General features: G+C 51.6%; 1 protein-coding gene across 1 annotated transcript; it reads right to left on the bottom strand.

Moving 5' to 3' along the window:
* Positions 1-1,170: 1,170 nt before the first annotated feature.
* Positions 1,171-10,603, bottom strand: LOC116984714 (leucine-rich repeat-containing protein 14-like). The gene is made up of 3 exons (XM_033039045.1): positions 10,469-10,603; positions 3,983-4,358; positions 1,171-1,231 (listed from the first exon to the last, which is right to left on the bottom strand). Exons 2-3 carry the CDS (start codon positions 4,306-4,308, stop codon positions 1,171-1,173), a joined length of 387 nt encoding a protein of 128 aa, XP_032894936.1. The 5' UTR covers positions 4,309-4,358; positions 10,469-10,603.
* Between the last annotated feature and the right edge of the window lie 6,818 nt (positions 10,604-17,421).

The following is a 17,421-nucleotide window of genomic DNA, read 5'->3' as shown; positions in this document are numbered from 1 at the left end:
TGCAAGCTTTTTAACGCACTCCTTTGCACTGATGAAGTGGATGCATTTCAACAGCAGCAAAACAGGAGACAGAATTCTGCACTGGCATAAACACCAGCCACCGTTCAATGTACAATTCAGCAAACAAAGCCACATTTTCCATTCTTAGATCCCATTCTTCAAGTCGAGTGTGATTGCAGTGAGGGATGAATGACACAAACTGAAGTGGTCAGGAAAGCTAACTGGGCATGAAACTGCCAATGACACCGTCCTATTGCAAGCAAGTCTGCTAAAGGAGTCAGAATTCTCCCAGAGACACCCCCAGGATAGAGGGAAGGCAATCACTCTCACACAGGAATGTATGGAGACTTCTGTGTGCAAAGGTAGCTCCACGAACTTCCAAATGGCTGCGGTCATAAAGACATTAACCACATGAACAGGCCCTTGGTTCCACCGAATCAGCACATCATTCCCATGTTTATTCACCTGGGTGGCACAGTGGCAAAACTGGTGGAGCTGCTGCCTCACAGCGCCAGAGACCCGGGTTCAATCGTGACCTCAGATGCTGTCAGCGTGGCGTTTGCAAGAATTTCCTGTGACCGCATGGGATTTCTCCGGATGCTCCGGCTTCCGCCCACATCCCAAAGACGTGTGGCTTTGGGAAATGTGGGTGTGGTAGGTTAACCTGGACTGAATGGAGGCCTTGGCATTGCGGGAATGCCTGCTATTATCCCACAGGGCTGTTCTGGAGAATCCAGGGGTGATGGGAAGAGCCTAGATATATCCCTTGAGGCTGTAGTGAGGATTTAGAGGGTTTATGACTCCTTCCACTGGGAGACAGAAAGGGGCCAAGGACTCTCGCAAGCAGCACACGACCATTAGATGGGTATCCAGTCAAAAAATCTCCTCAAAAACTCTACAGGTAGGGATAAGGTCGACATAGATCATTGAGAGTACACAAAAAAGCTAGAGAAACTCAGCGGGTGTAGCAGCATCTATGGAGCGAAGGAGATAGGCAACATTTCGGGCCGAAAGTCCTGTTTCGGGCTGAAACGTTGCCTATTTCCTTCGCTCCATAGATGCTGCTGCATCCGCTGAGTTTCTCCAGCATTTTTGTGTACCTTCGATTTTCCAGCATCTGCAGTTCCTTCTTAAACACATAGATCATTGAGATTTCTTTCTCGTACAAATTTAAGAACATATGCTGTACCTAAGCTTGCAATTGTCCTGAGATGTTGATGCTTTTGATTTTCTGCAAAATAATAAAAATGCAGTTAACAATTCCAGCTTATCTTTTCCCTGCCGCCTGCAATTCCTCCCCTAAACTCAGCAACGTACCATGAGCTCCCTCCGTTATACCCATCTCCCGGCACCCACTTCTAAGAATGGACACACGCTGACCAAATAGATAATGATAGAGTGCACTCTGATTTGCCAGAGATCAGCATGAAACAAGACTTTAAAAACACGTGGATTTATTTTTTTGGGGGGGGGGGGGGGGGGGGGGGTAGGGCAAGGTCAGAATTCCTATTTTATTACATCCCATTCTGCATTCTCCCTCAACATCTTAAGGGTGAATCTGTGGAATTCTTTGCCACAAAAGGATGTGGAGGCCAAGTCACTAGATATTTTTAAGGCATAGATAGATTCTTGATTAGTACAGGTGTCGGAAGTTATAGGCAGGAGAATAGGGTTAGGAGGGAGAGATAGATCAGCCATGATTGAATGGCGGAGTAGACGATAGGCCAAATGGCCTAATTCTACTGCTATTCCTTAAGACCTTATGATCAGAGCTGGGCTGCTGTTGGGATGTAATCAGCCACTTCAAGGCTGTAAGCGGCCCACATTCTTTTCCCTCCCATCCACTCCTCAGCAGGGCACCCGACAGTCATAGAGCAGAACAGGACGTGAATCCACTTTCTAGCAGCTTCACGCATCAATGAAGTGAGCCAGGCCATTGGGAACGGAGCAAGGGAAGAGTGTTTGTGCAGACCAGACCACGATTGAGGGGTCTGGACCACCCATGCCTGACCGTCAAAGTGGCGCAGAGAGAAAAAGGTTTGAACGTGGCCAGTGACACAGATCATACTAGATTTTTCCCTGGAGCATAGAGGAAGCCTTATAGATGTATGTAAAATTTTCACAGCCTTTTCCCCAGGGTAGAGGCAAGAGCGGAACTCTCTATCAAAACATGGAGGGGACGGGGCCACAATTTTTTGGCGGCCACGCGCGCATGCGCACACTCTCACACACACACGCACGCGAGGCTTCGGAGGCTCAATCCAGCGCTAAAAACGGAGATTTTAAAATCGGGATCACAAAAACTTGGGGGGATGTCCACCACCTCACAAAACATGGGGGGGGGGGGGCGTGTCCCCTCTGGCCCCCCCGGGTTTTCCGCCCCTGGGTAGAGGCATCTAAAATTAGGCCCTATGGGGCAACTGTTTCACACGGAGGCTGGTGGGGGACGTTGTGGAGGCAGGTACAGCCACAGTTAGACATGTACATGGCTTGGAAAGGTGTCGAGGCTTATGGGCCAAACCACAAACTAGCTCAAATAGATATCCTATTCGGCATGGACGTGTTGGGGAGAAGGCTATGTTTTCCTGGTGTTTGACTCTATAGCCGACATCCAACTTAGCTGGTGGTAAACTCTGATTTGGTTTTGTTCAAACCACTCAGTTCCAGGGCAATTAGAGAGACACTAAGGAACTGCAGATGTTGGAATCTTGAGCAAAACACAAAGTGCTGGAGGAACTCAGGGGGTCAGGCAGCATCTGTGGAGAGAATGATAGGCGACGTTTTGGGTCGGGACTGTATGTGCGTTATCCATTCAAATCATATCATACGTGAGTACAAATCAGATCAAAGTGTGAGATGTTGCATTTTGGGGTCAAACCAGGACAGTACCTTTGCAGTGAATGGTAGAGCCTTGGGGAGTGCTGTAGAGCAGGGAGATCTAAGAGTACAAGTACACAGTTCCCAGAAAGTCCCGACCCAAAATGTCGTCTATTGAGTCTGAAGAAGGGTCCCGACCAAAAAACGTTGCCTGACCATTCCCTCCTAAGATGCTGCCTGATCCCCCTGAGTACCTCCAGCACTTTATGTTTTGCTCAGTTTGAAGAAGGGTCTGACCAAAAACCCAATCTTTCCGTTTCCTCCAGAGATGCTGCCTGACCCACTGAGCCTCCAGCACTTTGTATTTGCACCAGGGCAATAAACACCAGTTTGCCAGTGACGCCCACATCCCGTGAATGAGTTTGAGCAAGTAAATGGTTGGCCTCTGGGTAGTGTTGTAGAGCAGAGGGATCTAGGAGTACAAGTGCATGGTTCCATGAAGGTGGAGTCGCAGGTAGATAAGGTGACCAAAAAGGCTTTTGGCTATTTGGCCTTCATCAGTCAGAGTATTGACTATAGGAGTTGGGAGGTCAGGTTGCAGTTGTATATGATGTTGGTGAGACCGCATTTAGAGTATTATGTTCAGTTCTGGGCACCATGTTATAGGAAAGATATTGTCAATCTTGAAAGGGTTCAGAAAAGATTTACGAGGATGTTGCCAGGACTTGAGGGTGTGAGCTATAGGGAGAGGTTGAGTTGGCTGGGTCTCTATTCCATGGAGCGTAGGAGGATGAGGGGAGATCTTATAGAGGTATACAAAATAATGAGAGGAATAGATCGTGTAGATGCACAGAGTTTATTACCCAGAGTAGGGGAATTGAGGACCAGAGGACATATGTTCAAGGTGAAGGGGAAAAGATTTAATAGGAATCTGAGGGGTAACTTTTTCACACAAAGGGTGGTGGGTGTATGGAACAAGCTGCCAGAGGAGGTAGTTGAGGCTGGGACTATCCCATCGCTTAAGAAACAGTTGGACAGGTACATGGATAGGACTGGTTTGGAGGGTTATGGACCAAGTGCAGGCAAGTGGGACATGTTGGCTGGTGTGGGCGAGTTGGGCCGAAGGGCCTGTTTCCACACTGTATTACTCTATGACTCTAAGTACCTGGTGTTAGGGATTCGATTCTGCCGCAGCTCGTTGATGAGATAGTCCTTCACTCCCATTATCACTGCCTGTAAGCACTGTTTGTTGGGCTTCTCGCGGATGACATCGCGGTCGCAGTGTTTGCACCTCTTCAGGATGGTGGAGAAGTTGAGGACACTGAAGGGCCACCTCTGCACCACGTCACGCAGCACCAGTGTCCGCAGGTCCAGGAAGGCCGCTTTGAACAGGACCGGGTAGATCTCGCGCGGGATGTAGTCCAGGGCTTTGCGTGTCGAGGCGTGGTCCGAGATCACTTTCTGCGCACAGAAGAAGACCAGAGAATGCATCCTTCCGAACAAACAGTCCAGACCAGGATGGTGTCACGCTCAAGGGATGGCTGCAGCAAGGGATGGAAGGTGGAGAAAGACAGTCATATTGAGCAGTCATAGAGCAGGGAAACAGACCCCTGTTACCTGAAACATCTATCCCCTGGTCCTTGATTCCCCTACTCTGGGTAAAAGACTGTATTTCCTTCATGATTTTATAATTCCCATCATGATTTTATCATAAGGGGAAACACAACATATTTTTTTTACAATTGCTTCTGTTGACTTTTTGTATCTCGAACAGGGCAACGGGATATGATACAAGTGTATCTGATCCCAAATGAACTGTGATCAACTACCCAATGAAACAATGCTGGAAATAAAATTAGACGTAACAATTTCTATAAACGCACCATGGAATTATGCTGTGCAACCTGGCTTGGCAACAGCTCTGCCCAAGACCACAAGAAATTACAGAGTTAAGGGCCTGTCCCACTTTCACCACCTAATTCACCTTTTTTACTCGTGAACATTTTTCATCAGCTAGAAAAACGCCCCGACCTACTTGATGCCACGAGTACCTATGACTAGCATCACGACCTACCTACGACCTCGTGACGACCATGCTGCGGGTATGAGTCAAGGGCAAACTCGGCAGAGGTCGTGAATTAGGTCGTGAAAGTGGGACAGGGGCTTTACAGGTGGAGCCCAGACTATCACATAGACCGGTCTTCCCTCCCCATCAACCTCATCTATGCTTCCCACTGCCTCAGGAAAGCAGCCAGCATAGTCAAGGACCTCTCTAACCCAGGTCATTTCCTCTCCTGTCGGGCTGAAGATAAAAGAGCTTGAAAGCATATACCATCAGAATCAGAAACAGCTTCTCTGCTGTTAATAATCTCTTGAAAGGATCTCTCATCAGCCAAGGATGTTTTCTCAATCTCCCAATCTAACTTGTTGCAGCCCATGGATTAAAAAAAAAAACAAGCATCTCCGTAGCTATGACATTGCAATGCTGTAACGCTATATTCTCAACTCTCGCAACTTTGATCTTTGCTGGAGTACTGGTCTATGGCCAGTACTTGAGCACGGAACCAGGCTCTTCAGCCCGACTCATCCACACCGACCAACATGTCCCATCTAAAGCTAGTCCCATTTGCCCATTTGTGGCGCACATCCCACTAAACCATTCCTATATGTATCTAGTGCCTTTTAAATGTTGTTATTGTACCTGATTCAATTACCTCCTCTGGCAGCCCATTCCATACACCCACCGTGTAAAAAAGTTGCCCCTCAGGTTTCTATTAAATCTTTCCCTTCTCACCTTAAACCTATGTCCTCTGGTTCTCAATTCCCCTACACTGGGTTAAAGACTCCGCGCATTCACTCTATCAACTCTCCTCATGATTTTATACACCTCTATAACAACACCCCTTAGTCCACTGCGCTCCAAGAATTAAAGTCCTAGTCTGTTCAATCTCTTCCTATAGCTCAGGCTCTGGGGTCTGGGCAACATTCGCGCGATGGAGGCCTTCCCGAGTTTCCGCGGGTGCGGAATCAGGAACCTTCATTGAGGATCTGAAGGCTCGGCAGACCACAGTACCAAGAAGGAGCCACTGGATATGTCGTATGCGATGATCAATGGCCAGTAGGAGGGTGAACCGGGGTATTGCCTCCAGGGCCTTCAAAGTCGCTGCAGAGGGTGCTCCTGGCTCACAAATATGGCGAGACAAGGAGGGGGAGGTCAGATCGCGGGGGGCTAATCCAGTCAAAGGTGCCGGAGGAAGGCCTTGCAGGAGCCTGGGGCTTACCAGGATCGGGAACTGCACCAGTAGACCGAACGCATGGGTGGACCGGACTTTGAAAATGGTGCCAAAACATGGCGGCACCCGCATGTGTAAACATGCAAAAATAATTTCACTGTGCAGTTGCACATGGGGCAAATAAAGCACCATTGAATATCCTCGTAAATCTCCCCTGAACTCTTTCCAGCTTAATAATACCCTTCGTACAGTAGAGTGAATACAGTACTCCAAATGTGGCATCACCACACCCTTGTCCAACTGGTAGACCTACTGCCTCACACACCAATGCCCCGAGTTCAATCCTGACCTCGGGTGTCGACTGCGTGGATTTTACATGTTCTGCCTGTGGGTTTCTTCCCACATCCCAAAGACGTGTGGGTCCGCCGTTTAATTGGTCTCTGTAAATTGCCTCTAGTGTGTAGGGGATGGATGGGAGAGTGGGATAGGATGCAACTCATGTGAACGGGTGATTGATGGTCAGTGTAGACTTGGAGGGCCGAAGGGCCTGTTTCCATGCTGTATCTCTAAAGTGTAATATAACATGCAAACTTCTATATTCAACACCCTGACTGATGAAGGCCAGTGTACCAAAAGCCTTCTTCACCACCTTATCTACCCGTGATGCCACTTTCAGGGAACGATGTACCTGTACTTTTAAATCCTTCTGCTCTACAACACCCCACCCTCCCCCCTTTGCCCTACCATTCACTGTGAAGGTCCTGCACTGGTTTGACTTCCCAAAATGCAACCCCTCACATTTATCTGCATGTGTACTCATGTATGTTCTGATTTGACTGGATAACACACATACAAGTTATTTCCACTCTGTCTCACTTTACGTGACAATAATAAATCAATACCAATAATTGCACATTACAGCTCTTTTGACTAAAGGAGCAATTCAATATCTGCTCTTAAACTGTGGCAAATGTGCAGTGAACAACTAAAAAGATAACATGTAATCTTTTGTCAAAACATTACCTCCTCAATGGTCACTATAAATCTCAAATCAACTGTTTCTGGCTATTTGCAGTGCTGCAGTTTTAGGGTTATCTAAAAAGAGGAATCCTCAACGAATGCTCCTAAATGTGCAAAATCCTTTGAGAAACACTTTCTGACCAACTTTCAGATGAGGTGCTGAACACAGTTGTCTGTGCACCCATGTCAGTGAGGCTGTGATTGCAAAGAACAAAAAAAAACTGGATGTGTACAAAACTACGCTGTTTCCTATTTTACAGTCTTGACAAAACCTCAAAAGTACATTTGTGGCTATAAAGCACAGTGGGGTATTCTGAAGTTGTGACAGGTGTGCTGGAGGAATCATTTCTTTTTATTTCCACTCACAAAAGCTGTTGGAGGAACTCGGAGGGTCAGTCTTCCAGTTCCCGAGGAGGGAATTGGCTAGTTGTTGTTTTAGGTTGAGACTCTTCATCAGGACTGTATTGTGTAATTGTCTATCCGTGATCACTATTTTCATGCTAAATATCTGACTCTCACAGTACATACAGATCGGATTGTGGCGGCAGCCATGACCGATCTGTATGTGTGTCTGTGTAAAACGGCACTTGTGACAAGGCTTGTCCTCGATCACAGCTTTTGAGTTAAGTCAATACAAAACAAGAGGGAACAAGATGCTAATTTCCTAGTGTGAAAATGACCATAACTTTAATACTCAAGATATGAAAATGAATTAGGTAAATATTAAAGGTTTTTTTTATGCTTTATCTGATGGGATGAATTACAGGCTTGATTTTTAAAATCTCAAAATTTAGTAACATTCCTAGTATCAGCAGTCTTATGTCTCTCCTTATTTCCTTTAACTACTCGTGTAATTCTATTTGCAAAGTTAACTGGTTCAACCATAAACTGTCCGGGCAGTGTTTCCTGCTGTCTCTAGATTTCTCAATTGCAGCCATCATCCTTTATCAACTCTGATCCATTTCTGACCACTCACCAATTTTGCTTAATTCATGTCAGAGTGGATCTGTGACCATTTCCACACCTGCCTGAACTCCACCCTACAGTCAGGAGGTGGCTGTAGACTGGCTCCCCTGTACCCCCCCCCCCCCCCCCCCCCCCCCCCCCCCACCTCCAACCAACCTCCTCCTGGGATTGTCCTCGTTTCATCATCCCAGAGGGCTCTCCTCATCCCAGTTTCAGCTCCCCTCCCAAGACCCAGGGCCTCCCATTACCCACCTCCTTCACACGGGAAAACCCATTCCTTCCTTCCACTCCCATGTTCCTAGGGACCCCCACACCCTTCACCCGAGGAACCTCCTTCACACCAGGTCATCCACAGCTTCCTCCCACCCCCTTATCCATAGGACCCCCCCTCATACTGGGAAGAACCCACCCCCTCACACTGGGGAGGACCCCTTACCAGCTGGACTCCCTCTACCTCCACATTCCCCTCCTCCCTCTGGGACCCACCCACCCTCCCTCAGTCAAGGGTCTCTCTCACACGGGGCATTGAGAGCCTCTGTCACGCTGGGGTGGGGATCTGTCACGCTGGGGTGGGGGGGGCTCTGTCACCCTGGGGTGGGGATCTGTCACGCTGGGGTGGGGATCTGTCACCCTGGGGTGGGGGGCCTCTGTCACCCTGGGGTGGGGAGCCTCTGTCACCCTGGGGTGAGGGGGCCTCTGTCACCCTGGGGTGGGGATCTGTCACCCTGGGGTGGGGGGCTTCTGTCACCCTGGGGTGGGGGGGGCCTCTGTCACCCTGGGGTGGGGGGGCTTCTGTCACCATGTGGTGGGGGGCCTCTGTCACCCTGGGGTGGGGGGCCTCTGTCACCCTGGGGTGGGGGGCCTCTGTCACCCTGGGGTGGGGGGCCTGTCCCCATGTGGTGGGGATCTGTCACCCTGGGGTGGGGGGGCCTTTGTCACCCTGGGGTGGGGGGCCTCTGTCACCTTGGGGTGGGGGGCCTCTGTCACCCTGGGGTGGGGGGCCTCTGTCACCCTGGGGTGGGGGGCCTCTGTCACCCTGGGGTGGGGGGCCTCTGTCCCCATGTGGTGGGGATCTGTCACCCTGGGGTGGGGGGGCCTTTGTCACCCTGGGGTGGGGGGGGGCCCTCTGTCACCCTGGGGTGGGGATCTGTCACCCTGGGGTGGGGGGGCCTCTGTCACCCTGGGGTGGGGATCTGTCACCCTGGGGTGGGGATCTGTCACCCTGGGGTGGGGGGCCTCTGTCACCCTGGGGTGGGGGGCCTCTGTCCCCATGTGGTGGGGATCTGTCACCCTGGGGTGGGGGGGCCTTTGTCACCCTGGGGTGGGGGGGCCCTCTGTCACCCTGGGGTGGGGATCTGTCACCATGTGGTGGGGGGCCTCTGTCACCCTGGGGTGGGGATCTGTCACCCTTGGGTGGGGGGCCTCTGTCACCCTGGGGTGGGGGGGCCTCTGTCACCCTGGGGTGGGGGGAAATTACACCCTGGGGTGGGGGGGGGGGCCTCTGTCACCCTGGGGTGGGGATCTGTCACCCTTGGGTGGGGGGAAATTACACCCTAGAGTGGGGGGGCCTCTGTCACCCTGGGGTGGGGATCTGTCACCCTTGGGTGGGGGGCCTCTGTCACCCTTGGGTGGGGGGGCCTCTGTCACCCTGGGGTGGGGATCTGTCACCCTTGGGTGGGGGGGCTCTGTCACCCTGGGGTGGGGATCTGTCACCCTTGGGTGGGGGGGCCTCTGTCACCCTGGGGTGGGGATCTGTCGCCCTGGGGTGGGGGGGGCCTCTGTCACCGTGGGGTGGGGATCTGTCACCCTTGGGTGGGGGGGCCTCTGTCACCCTTGGGTGGGGGGGCCTCTGTCACCCTGGGGTGGGGATCTGTCACCCTTGGGTGGGGGGGCCTCTGTCACCCTGGGGTGGGAATCTGTCGCCCTGGGGTGGGGGGGCCTCTGTCACCCTGGGGTGGGGATCTGTCACCCTTGGGTGGGGGGGGCCTCTGTCACCCTGGGGTGGGGGGGCCTCTGTCACCCTGGGGTGGGGATCTGTCACCCTGGGGTGGGGGGGCCTCTGTCACCCTGGGGTGGGGATCTGTCACCCTGAGGTGGGGGGGCCTCTGTCACCCTGGGGTGGGGATCTGTCACCCTGGGGTGGGGGGGGCCTCTGTCACCCTGGGGTGGGGGGGCCTCTGTCACCCTGGGGTGGGGGGGCCTCTGTCACCCTGGGGTGGGGATCTGTCACCCTGGGGTGGGAGGTGGGGGCTACTGGCCGCTTCAGATCCCCAAGCCCTGCCTAGGCCTCTCCTCCAGCCCAGGTCTGTCGCCTGCACCTCCCTCCCTTCCTGCCCCCTGCCGGGCCCCGCGGGCAGCCCGGGCGCAGTGAGTGCCCCCGCCTGCCCTGCCCTGCCCTGTCCTGTCCTGTCCTGTCCCGGGGCCGCCCGCACCTTGCCTGCTCTCCAGCCGCGGCTGAGACTCGGCTCCGGGAAGGTCAGCGCGGAGACTCCATGGCGACCGGCCGTTGCCATGTCCTGGGGAGGCCGCGCCTGCGCACAGCTCCGCCCCTCTGCGGATTGTGGCGTCACCGCCGCGGGCGGCGCAGCGCGAGGGGGCGGCTCTGGCCCGGAGGACCGACCACAGCGCCGCCTGCGCCTGGAGGACCGACCACAGCGCCGCCGGCGGCTGGAGGACCGACCACAGCGCCGCCCTGCGGCTGGAGGACCGACCACTGTCTGGAGGACCGACTACAGCGCCCCCGGTGGCTGGAGGACTGACCACAGCGCTGCCCACGGAATGAATGAATGCTACTTTATGATCACGTGACACAGTGAGATTATTTGTCCTGCAAACAGGAGTATGCAGAGTCGCCACTTATAGGGTGCCAACTAAATTACAAAATGTTTCAAATGGTCCCCCTTTGTTCTCTCGGCGGTCCCATCCTCGACCGCCGGCCCCCACACACATCATCGCTCAGAGGCACAGATAGGGTAGAGCAAAGATACTAGTGGAGCGGTCTATCTTGCTCCTCTAGTATCTTTGGGGGAGACAGTCAGAACATTTGTTTCACCAGTGTGGAAATGGCCAACACCAGAGGGCATAGCTCTTAGGTTAGAGTGGGAAAGTTTAAAGGAGATGTGTGGGGCAAGTTTTCTACACAGAGGGTGGTGGGTGCCTGGAACTCGCTGTCGGGGGTCGTGGAAGCAGAAGCGATAGTGGCTTTACTTTTCATCTCAGGGTTAGAGATACAGTACAGCGTAGAAACAAGCCCTTTGGCCCAGCGAGTCCGCGCCGACCAGTGATCACCCCGTACACTAGCACTTGGGGGAGTCCAGAACCAGGGGCCATAGTTTAAGAATAAGGGGTAAGCCATTTAGAACAGAGATGAGGAAAAACAGAGGGTTGTGAGGCTAGAATTCTCTGCCTCAGAGAGTGGCGGAGGCTGGTTCTGTCGATGCTTTCAAGAGGGTGTTAGATAGAGCTCTTACGGATAGCGATATGGAGAGAAGGCAGGAACGGGGTACTGATTGTGGATGATCAGCCATGATCACATTGAATGGCGGTGCTGGCTCGAAGGGCCAAATGGCCTACTCCTGCACCTATTGTCACTATCCTACTCTCTACAGATAATTTACAGAAGCCAATTAACCTACAAACCTACACGTCTTTGGTGTGTGGGTGGAAACCGGAGCACCTGGAGAAAACACATATGGGGGGGGGGGGTGGATGGGAGGAGGGTGTTCAGGTTTTTTGGGTTATGGCCCATGTGCCATAGGTTGCTGAACCCTGCCCTAGATGTTTGGCCTCATTGTGGTCCTCCCCACGTTTTACAACCGATTCACCTGGTTAGTTTTATCTCCGGCTGCTTCATGTTGTCGGCGGCTGCACATCCAACCAAGAAAGAAGAGAAGAGAAGAGATGCGACGTCACTCACAGCCGCCAACTGACGCGCTTCCACAGACTGCACAGATTGTTGTGATATGGCGCAAAAAGACAAACTGTGCAGGGACTGAAGACAGCGTGAGAATTCTGTCATCAGCGTGAGAATTGGCTGAAATGCGTGACTCTCACGCTCAAAGCGCTCAAAGCGTGAGAGTTGGCAGCCCTGTTTAAGGCCAGGATGTGACAACAGACGAACAGGAAGACACATACACAAAGGAAGACGCACACACACACAGGGAGACAGACACACACACACACACACACACACACACACACACACACACACACACACACACACACACACACACACACACACACACAGGCAGACAGACACACACACACACACACACACACACACACACACACACACACACACACACACACACACACAGGCAGACAGACACACACACATACACACACACACAGACACACACACACACACACACACACACACACACAGGGAGACAGGCACACACAGGGAGACAGACACACACACACACAGGGAGACACACACACACACACACAGGGATACACACACATACACACAGGGAGACACACACACACACGGGGAGACACACACACACACATGGGGAGACACACACACACATACAGGGATACACACACACACACAGGGAGACACAGACACACACACACAGGGACACACACACACACACACACAGGGACACACACACACACAGAGACACACACACAGGGAGACACACACACACAGAGACACACACACAGGGAGACACACACATACGGGGATACACACACACACACACACACACAGGGAGGCTCAGACACACACACACAGGGACACACACACACACAGGGACACACACACACACAGGGAGACACACACACAAGTAGACACACAAGGGGAGACACACACACACACAGGGAGACACACACACACAGGGAGACACACACACACACACACACACACACACACACACACACGGGGAGACACATACACAAAGGAAGATGCACACACACACAGGGAGACAGACACACACACACACACACACAGGGAGACAGACACACACACACACACACAGAGACAGACACACACACACACACACACAGGGAGACAGACACACACAGGGAGACAGACACACACACACACAGGGAGACACACACACACACACAGGGATACACACACATACACACAGGGAGACACACACACACACGGGGAGACACACACACACACATGGGGAGACACACACACACATACAGGGATACACACACACACAGGGAGACACACACACACACACACAGGGACACACACACACACACATACACACACACACACACACACACACACACACACACACAGGGAGACACACACACACACAGAGACACACACACAGGGAGACACACACACAGGGAGACACACACACAGGGAGACACACACATACAGGGATACACACACACACACACAGGGAGACTCAGACACACACACACAGGGACACACACACACACAGGGACACACACACACACAGGGACACACACACACACAGGGAGACACACACACACAGGGAGACACACACACACAGGGAGACACACACACACACACACACAGGGAGACACACACACACAGGGATACACACACACACACACACCTTTCCTTCCCCACCTCCAGCCTCCCCCTCCCTCCCTCCCTTTCCTCCCCTCCCTCTTTCCTCCCTCCTCCCTCTTTCCTCCCCTCCCTCTTTTTCCTCACGCTTCCTCTTTCTCCCCTTTCTCCTTCCCTTCCTTCATCCCCTTTCTACATTCCCTCCCCTGTCTCTCTTTGCCTCCATCCATCCCTTTTTTCTCTCTCTCTCTCTCTCTCTCTCTCCTTCTCCCCTCCCTCTCTTTCCCCAGCCACCCACTGGCGGGCACGGTGTAGCGTGGATTGGCGGTGCTGGCGCTGCCGTGTGAGTTGAAGGGCAGGCAGGAGGGAGGGAGCGAGGTTGCCGCAGCAGCCGGAAGCGCAGCGCTCGCAGACGGCTCACAAAAGCGCTGACACCCGCTGCCCGGGACCGACGCGCTTCCCCAATCCGTGCAGATCGCTGTCATGCGGCGCAAACTTGAGACAAACTGTGCAGGGACTGAAGACAGCCTGTCAGCGTGAGAATTCTGTCTTCAGCGTGAGGGCGTGAGAATTGGCTGAAATGCGCGAGTGTCACGCTCAAGGCATGAGAGTTGGCAGCCCTGTTCCTGGCCGATGCTGTATCTCTAAACTAAACTAAAAAAAACTAAACTGCATCTGCCATTCCTCGCCCACCATCACAGTTGATCAAGATCCCACTGTAATCTTAGATAACCTTCGTCACTCTCCAATATAGTGTTATAGAGTGTGAAGGAACGAACTGCAGATGCTGGTTTAAACCAAAGATACACACAAAAAGCTGGAGTAACTCAGCGGGGCAGGGCAGCATCTCTGGAGAGAAGGAATGGGTGACGATTCGGGTCAAGACCCTTCTTCAGACTATCATCTGCAGAACTTCCTAATTATGCCACTTACCTTCACATCTCGAGTCTTACAGCATGGAAACGGGTCCATCAGCCCGACTTGCTGATGCCGACCAACATCCCATCTACACTAGTCCCACCTGCCCACATTTGGCACATATAATCTAAATAATTTATAAAAATAAGAAAAAAGAGGGCCCAGCAACGATCACCTGTGGTACACAACTTATTACAGACCTCCAGTCTGAAAGTCCACCCTCTCCCACCGCCCTCTACCCTCAAGGCAATTTTGATAATGGCAAGATTCTTAACAGCATTGATGTACAGAGGGATCTAGAAGATCAAATCTCCTAGCTTCAAAACAATTTTGTATCCAATTGGCTAGCTGATCCTGGATCCTCATGCAATCTAACCTACCAGACCAAGAGAACTGGTCATTAAAATACATTTAGACAAGGTTCATGGATAGGAGAGGTTTAGAGGATTATGGGTCAAACGCAGGTGGGTGGGACTAGTATAGATGCGGCATCCTGGCAGCACAGACAAGTTGGGCCGAAGGGCCTGTTTCCGTGACCAGCCTGCCATGCTGCATCTTGTTCATCAACCTTCCCAAAACGCACCAAATACTCGTTGTCCCTGAGGGGCGATGGATTCCACCTAGTGACCACCCTCTCAATAGGCATGGTCCTCCTGAGTTTGCCACAGGAGATGAGAACTTTTCCCAGAGAAGAGACGGCGTTCTGGTGCATCAGCCTCAGTGGGGATGGGGGATTTCAAATGCATCGACAGAGAGGTTGAAGGATTGCTTGGAACCCCTTGACTTTGCAGGTACCCGACGAAATAGAACATGGAACTATATGGAAACAAGGAACTGCAGATGCTGGTTTATACATTTTCAGACACCAATGGTGAAATAAATAGATTGCAAGGTATAAGAAACTGAATGTTTTATTCACAACTGAAGTCCAATGCAGTGCATTCAAATAAGTTCAAGATATCTTCCTGAGGCCTCCACACAGAGATTTGGATGCAGAGAGTGAGATTGTTCCAATTATGATGTTTGACTATCAGGAGAGGGAGCAGGGCAGATGTATCAGTGGGAGCTGTGGAGACCAGGAAAGATGGAGTTCCGGGAGATGATGGTGGGGCCGTGGGTGGTGCTTCCGTGCATCTAACCCTCGTCACCTCTTCTAATGCAAACTCAGATCGCAACCGGTAGGCACGGTGGCGCAGCGGTAGAGTTGCTGCCTTCCTGCACTTACAGCGCCGGAGACCCGGATTCCATCCCGACCACGGGTGCTGTCTGCATGGAGTTTGTAGGTTCTCCTTGTGACCTGCATGGGTTTTCTCAAGAGATCTTCAGCTTCCTCCCACACTCCAAAGACTTACAGGTTTGTAGGTTAATTGGCTTGGTATAAATATAAATTGTGTGGGATAGTGTTAATGCGCGGGGATCGTTGGTCGGCGCAGCCGAAGGGCCTGTTTACGGTCTGTATGTTTAAACTAAACTAAACTCTTGCCTACAGACATTCACCTGATACACACCGGGAAACCTGGAGGGAATGGACTGGTGACCTTTCAGGTCGGGACCGTTCTTCAGAACCTACCAATACCACAATCAATCGCTTGTCCATTCCCTCCTCAGATGCTGGCTGACCCGCTGAGTTCTTCCAGCACTTGGTGTTTTGCTCAAGATTCCAGCATCTGCAGTTTGTTGTGTGTCTGTCAACCTTGGATCAGGTATAATAGGTTTTACCCCATCTCCATTCACCTGTCAAAACACCCATTATCTGTATTCATCTATTACCTGCCACACTTTGTTCTGCCCCTCCTCTCTTCCACCCTTCACCTTGCCTGCACTGCATTCAAAATGTATTCAGACCCCTTCACTTTTTCCACCATTTGTTATGTTACAGCCTTATTTTAAAATTGATTTTTTATCATCAATCTACGCACAATACCCCATAATAAAAAAGTGAAAACAGGGGTTTAGAAATGCTTACAAAGTAATTAAGAAGAAATAACTGAAATATCACATTTACATATGTATTCAGCCACTCAAAATTGAGCTTAGGTTCATCCTGTTTCCATTGATTATCCTTGAGATGTTTCTACAACTTGGTTGGAGTCCACCAGTGGTAAATTAAATTGATTGTACATGATTTGGAAAGGCACACACCTGTCTATATAAGGTCCCACAGTTGACAGTGCATGTCAGAGCAAAAATCAAGCCATGAAGACGAAGGAATTGTCCGTAGACCTCCGGGACAGGATTGTGTCGAGACATAGATCTGGGGAAGGGTATAAAACATTTTCTGCAGCATTGAATGTCCCAAAGACCACAGTGGCCTCTGTCATTCTTAAATGGAAGAAATTTGAAACCACCAGGACTCTTCACAGAGCTGGCCACCGGCCAAACTGAGCAATCGGGGGAGAAGGGCCTTGGTCAGGGAGGTGGCCAAGAACCCGATGGTCACTCTGACAGAGCTCCAGAGTTCCTCTGTGGAGATGGGAGAACCTTCCAGAAGGACAACTATATCTGTAGCACTCCATCAATCAGGCCTTTATTGTAGAGTGGCCAGACAGAAGCCACTCATCAGTAAAAGGCACATGACAGCCCGCTTGGAGTTTGCCAAAAGGCACCTAAACAAGATTCTCAGGTCTGATGAAACCAAGATTGAACTCTTTGGCCTGAATGCCAAGTGTCACGTCTGGAGGAAACCAGGCACCGTTCATCACCTGGCCAATACCATACCTACGGTGAAGCATGGTGGTGGCAGCATCATGCTGTGGGGATGTTTTGCAGCGGCAGGAACTGAGAGACTAGTCAGGATCGAGGGAAAGATGAACGGAGCAAAGTACAGAGAGATCCTTGATGAAAACCTGCTCCAGAGCGTTCTGGACCTCAGACTGGGGCGGAGGTTCATCTTCCAACAGGACAATGACCCTAAGCACACAGCCAAGACAACACAGGAGTGGCTTTGTGACAAGTCTGTGAATGTCC

This window comes from Amblyraja radiata, chromosome 2 (genome assembly GCF_010909765.2).
Source record: "Amblyraja radiata isolate CabotCenter1 chromosome 2, sAmbRad1.1.pri, whole genome shotgun sequence".
Classification (NCBI taxonomy): domain Eukaryota; kingdom Metazoa; phylum Chordata; class Chondrichthyes; order Rajiformes; family Rajidae; genus Amblyraja; species Amblyraja radiata.
This window is presented reverse-complemented; position numbering and strand designations above follow the sequence as displayed.

Bases quoted from the DNA above. Each gene is read 5' to 3' on its own strand.
- LOC116984714 (XM_033039045.1), bottom strand. From the start codon at position 4,308: ATGCATTCTCTGGTCTTCTTCTGTGCGCAGAAAGTGATCTCGGACCAC. The intron at 1,232-3,982 runs GTACTTAGAGTC...ATTATTTTGCAG, and splicing joins AATCGAATCCCTAACACCAG to AAAATCAAAAGCATCAACAT.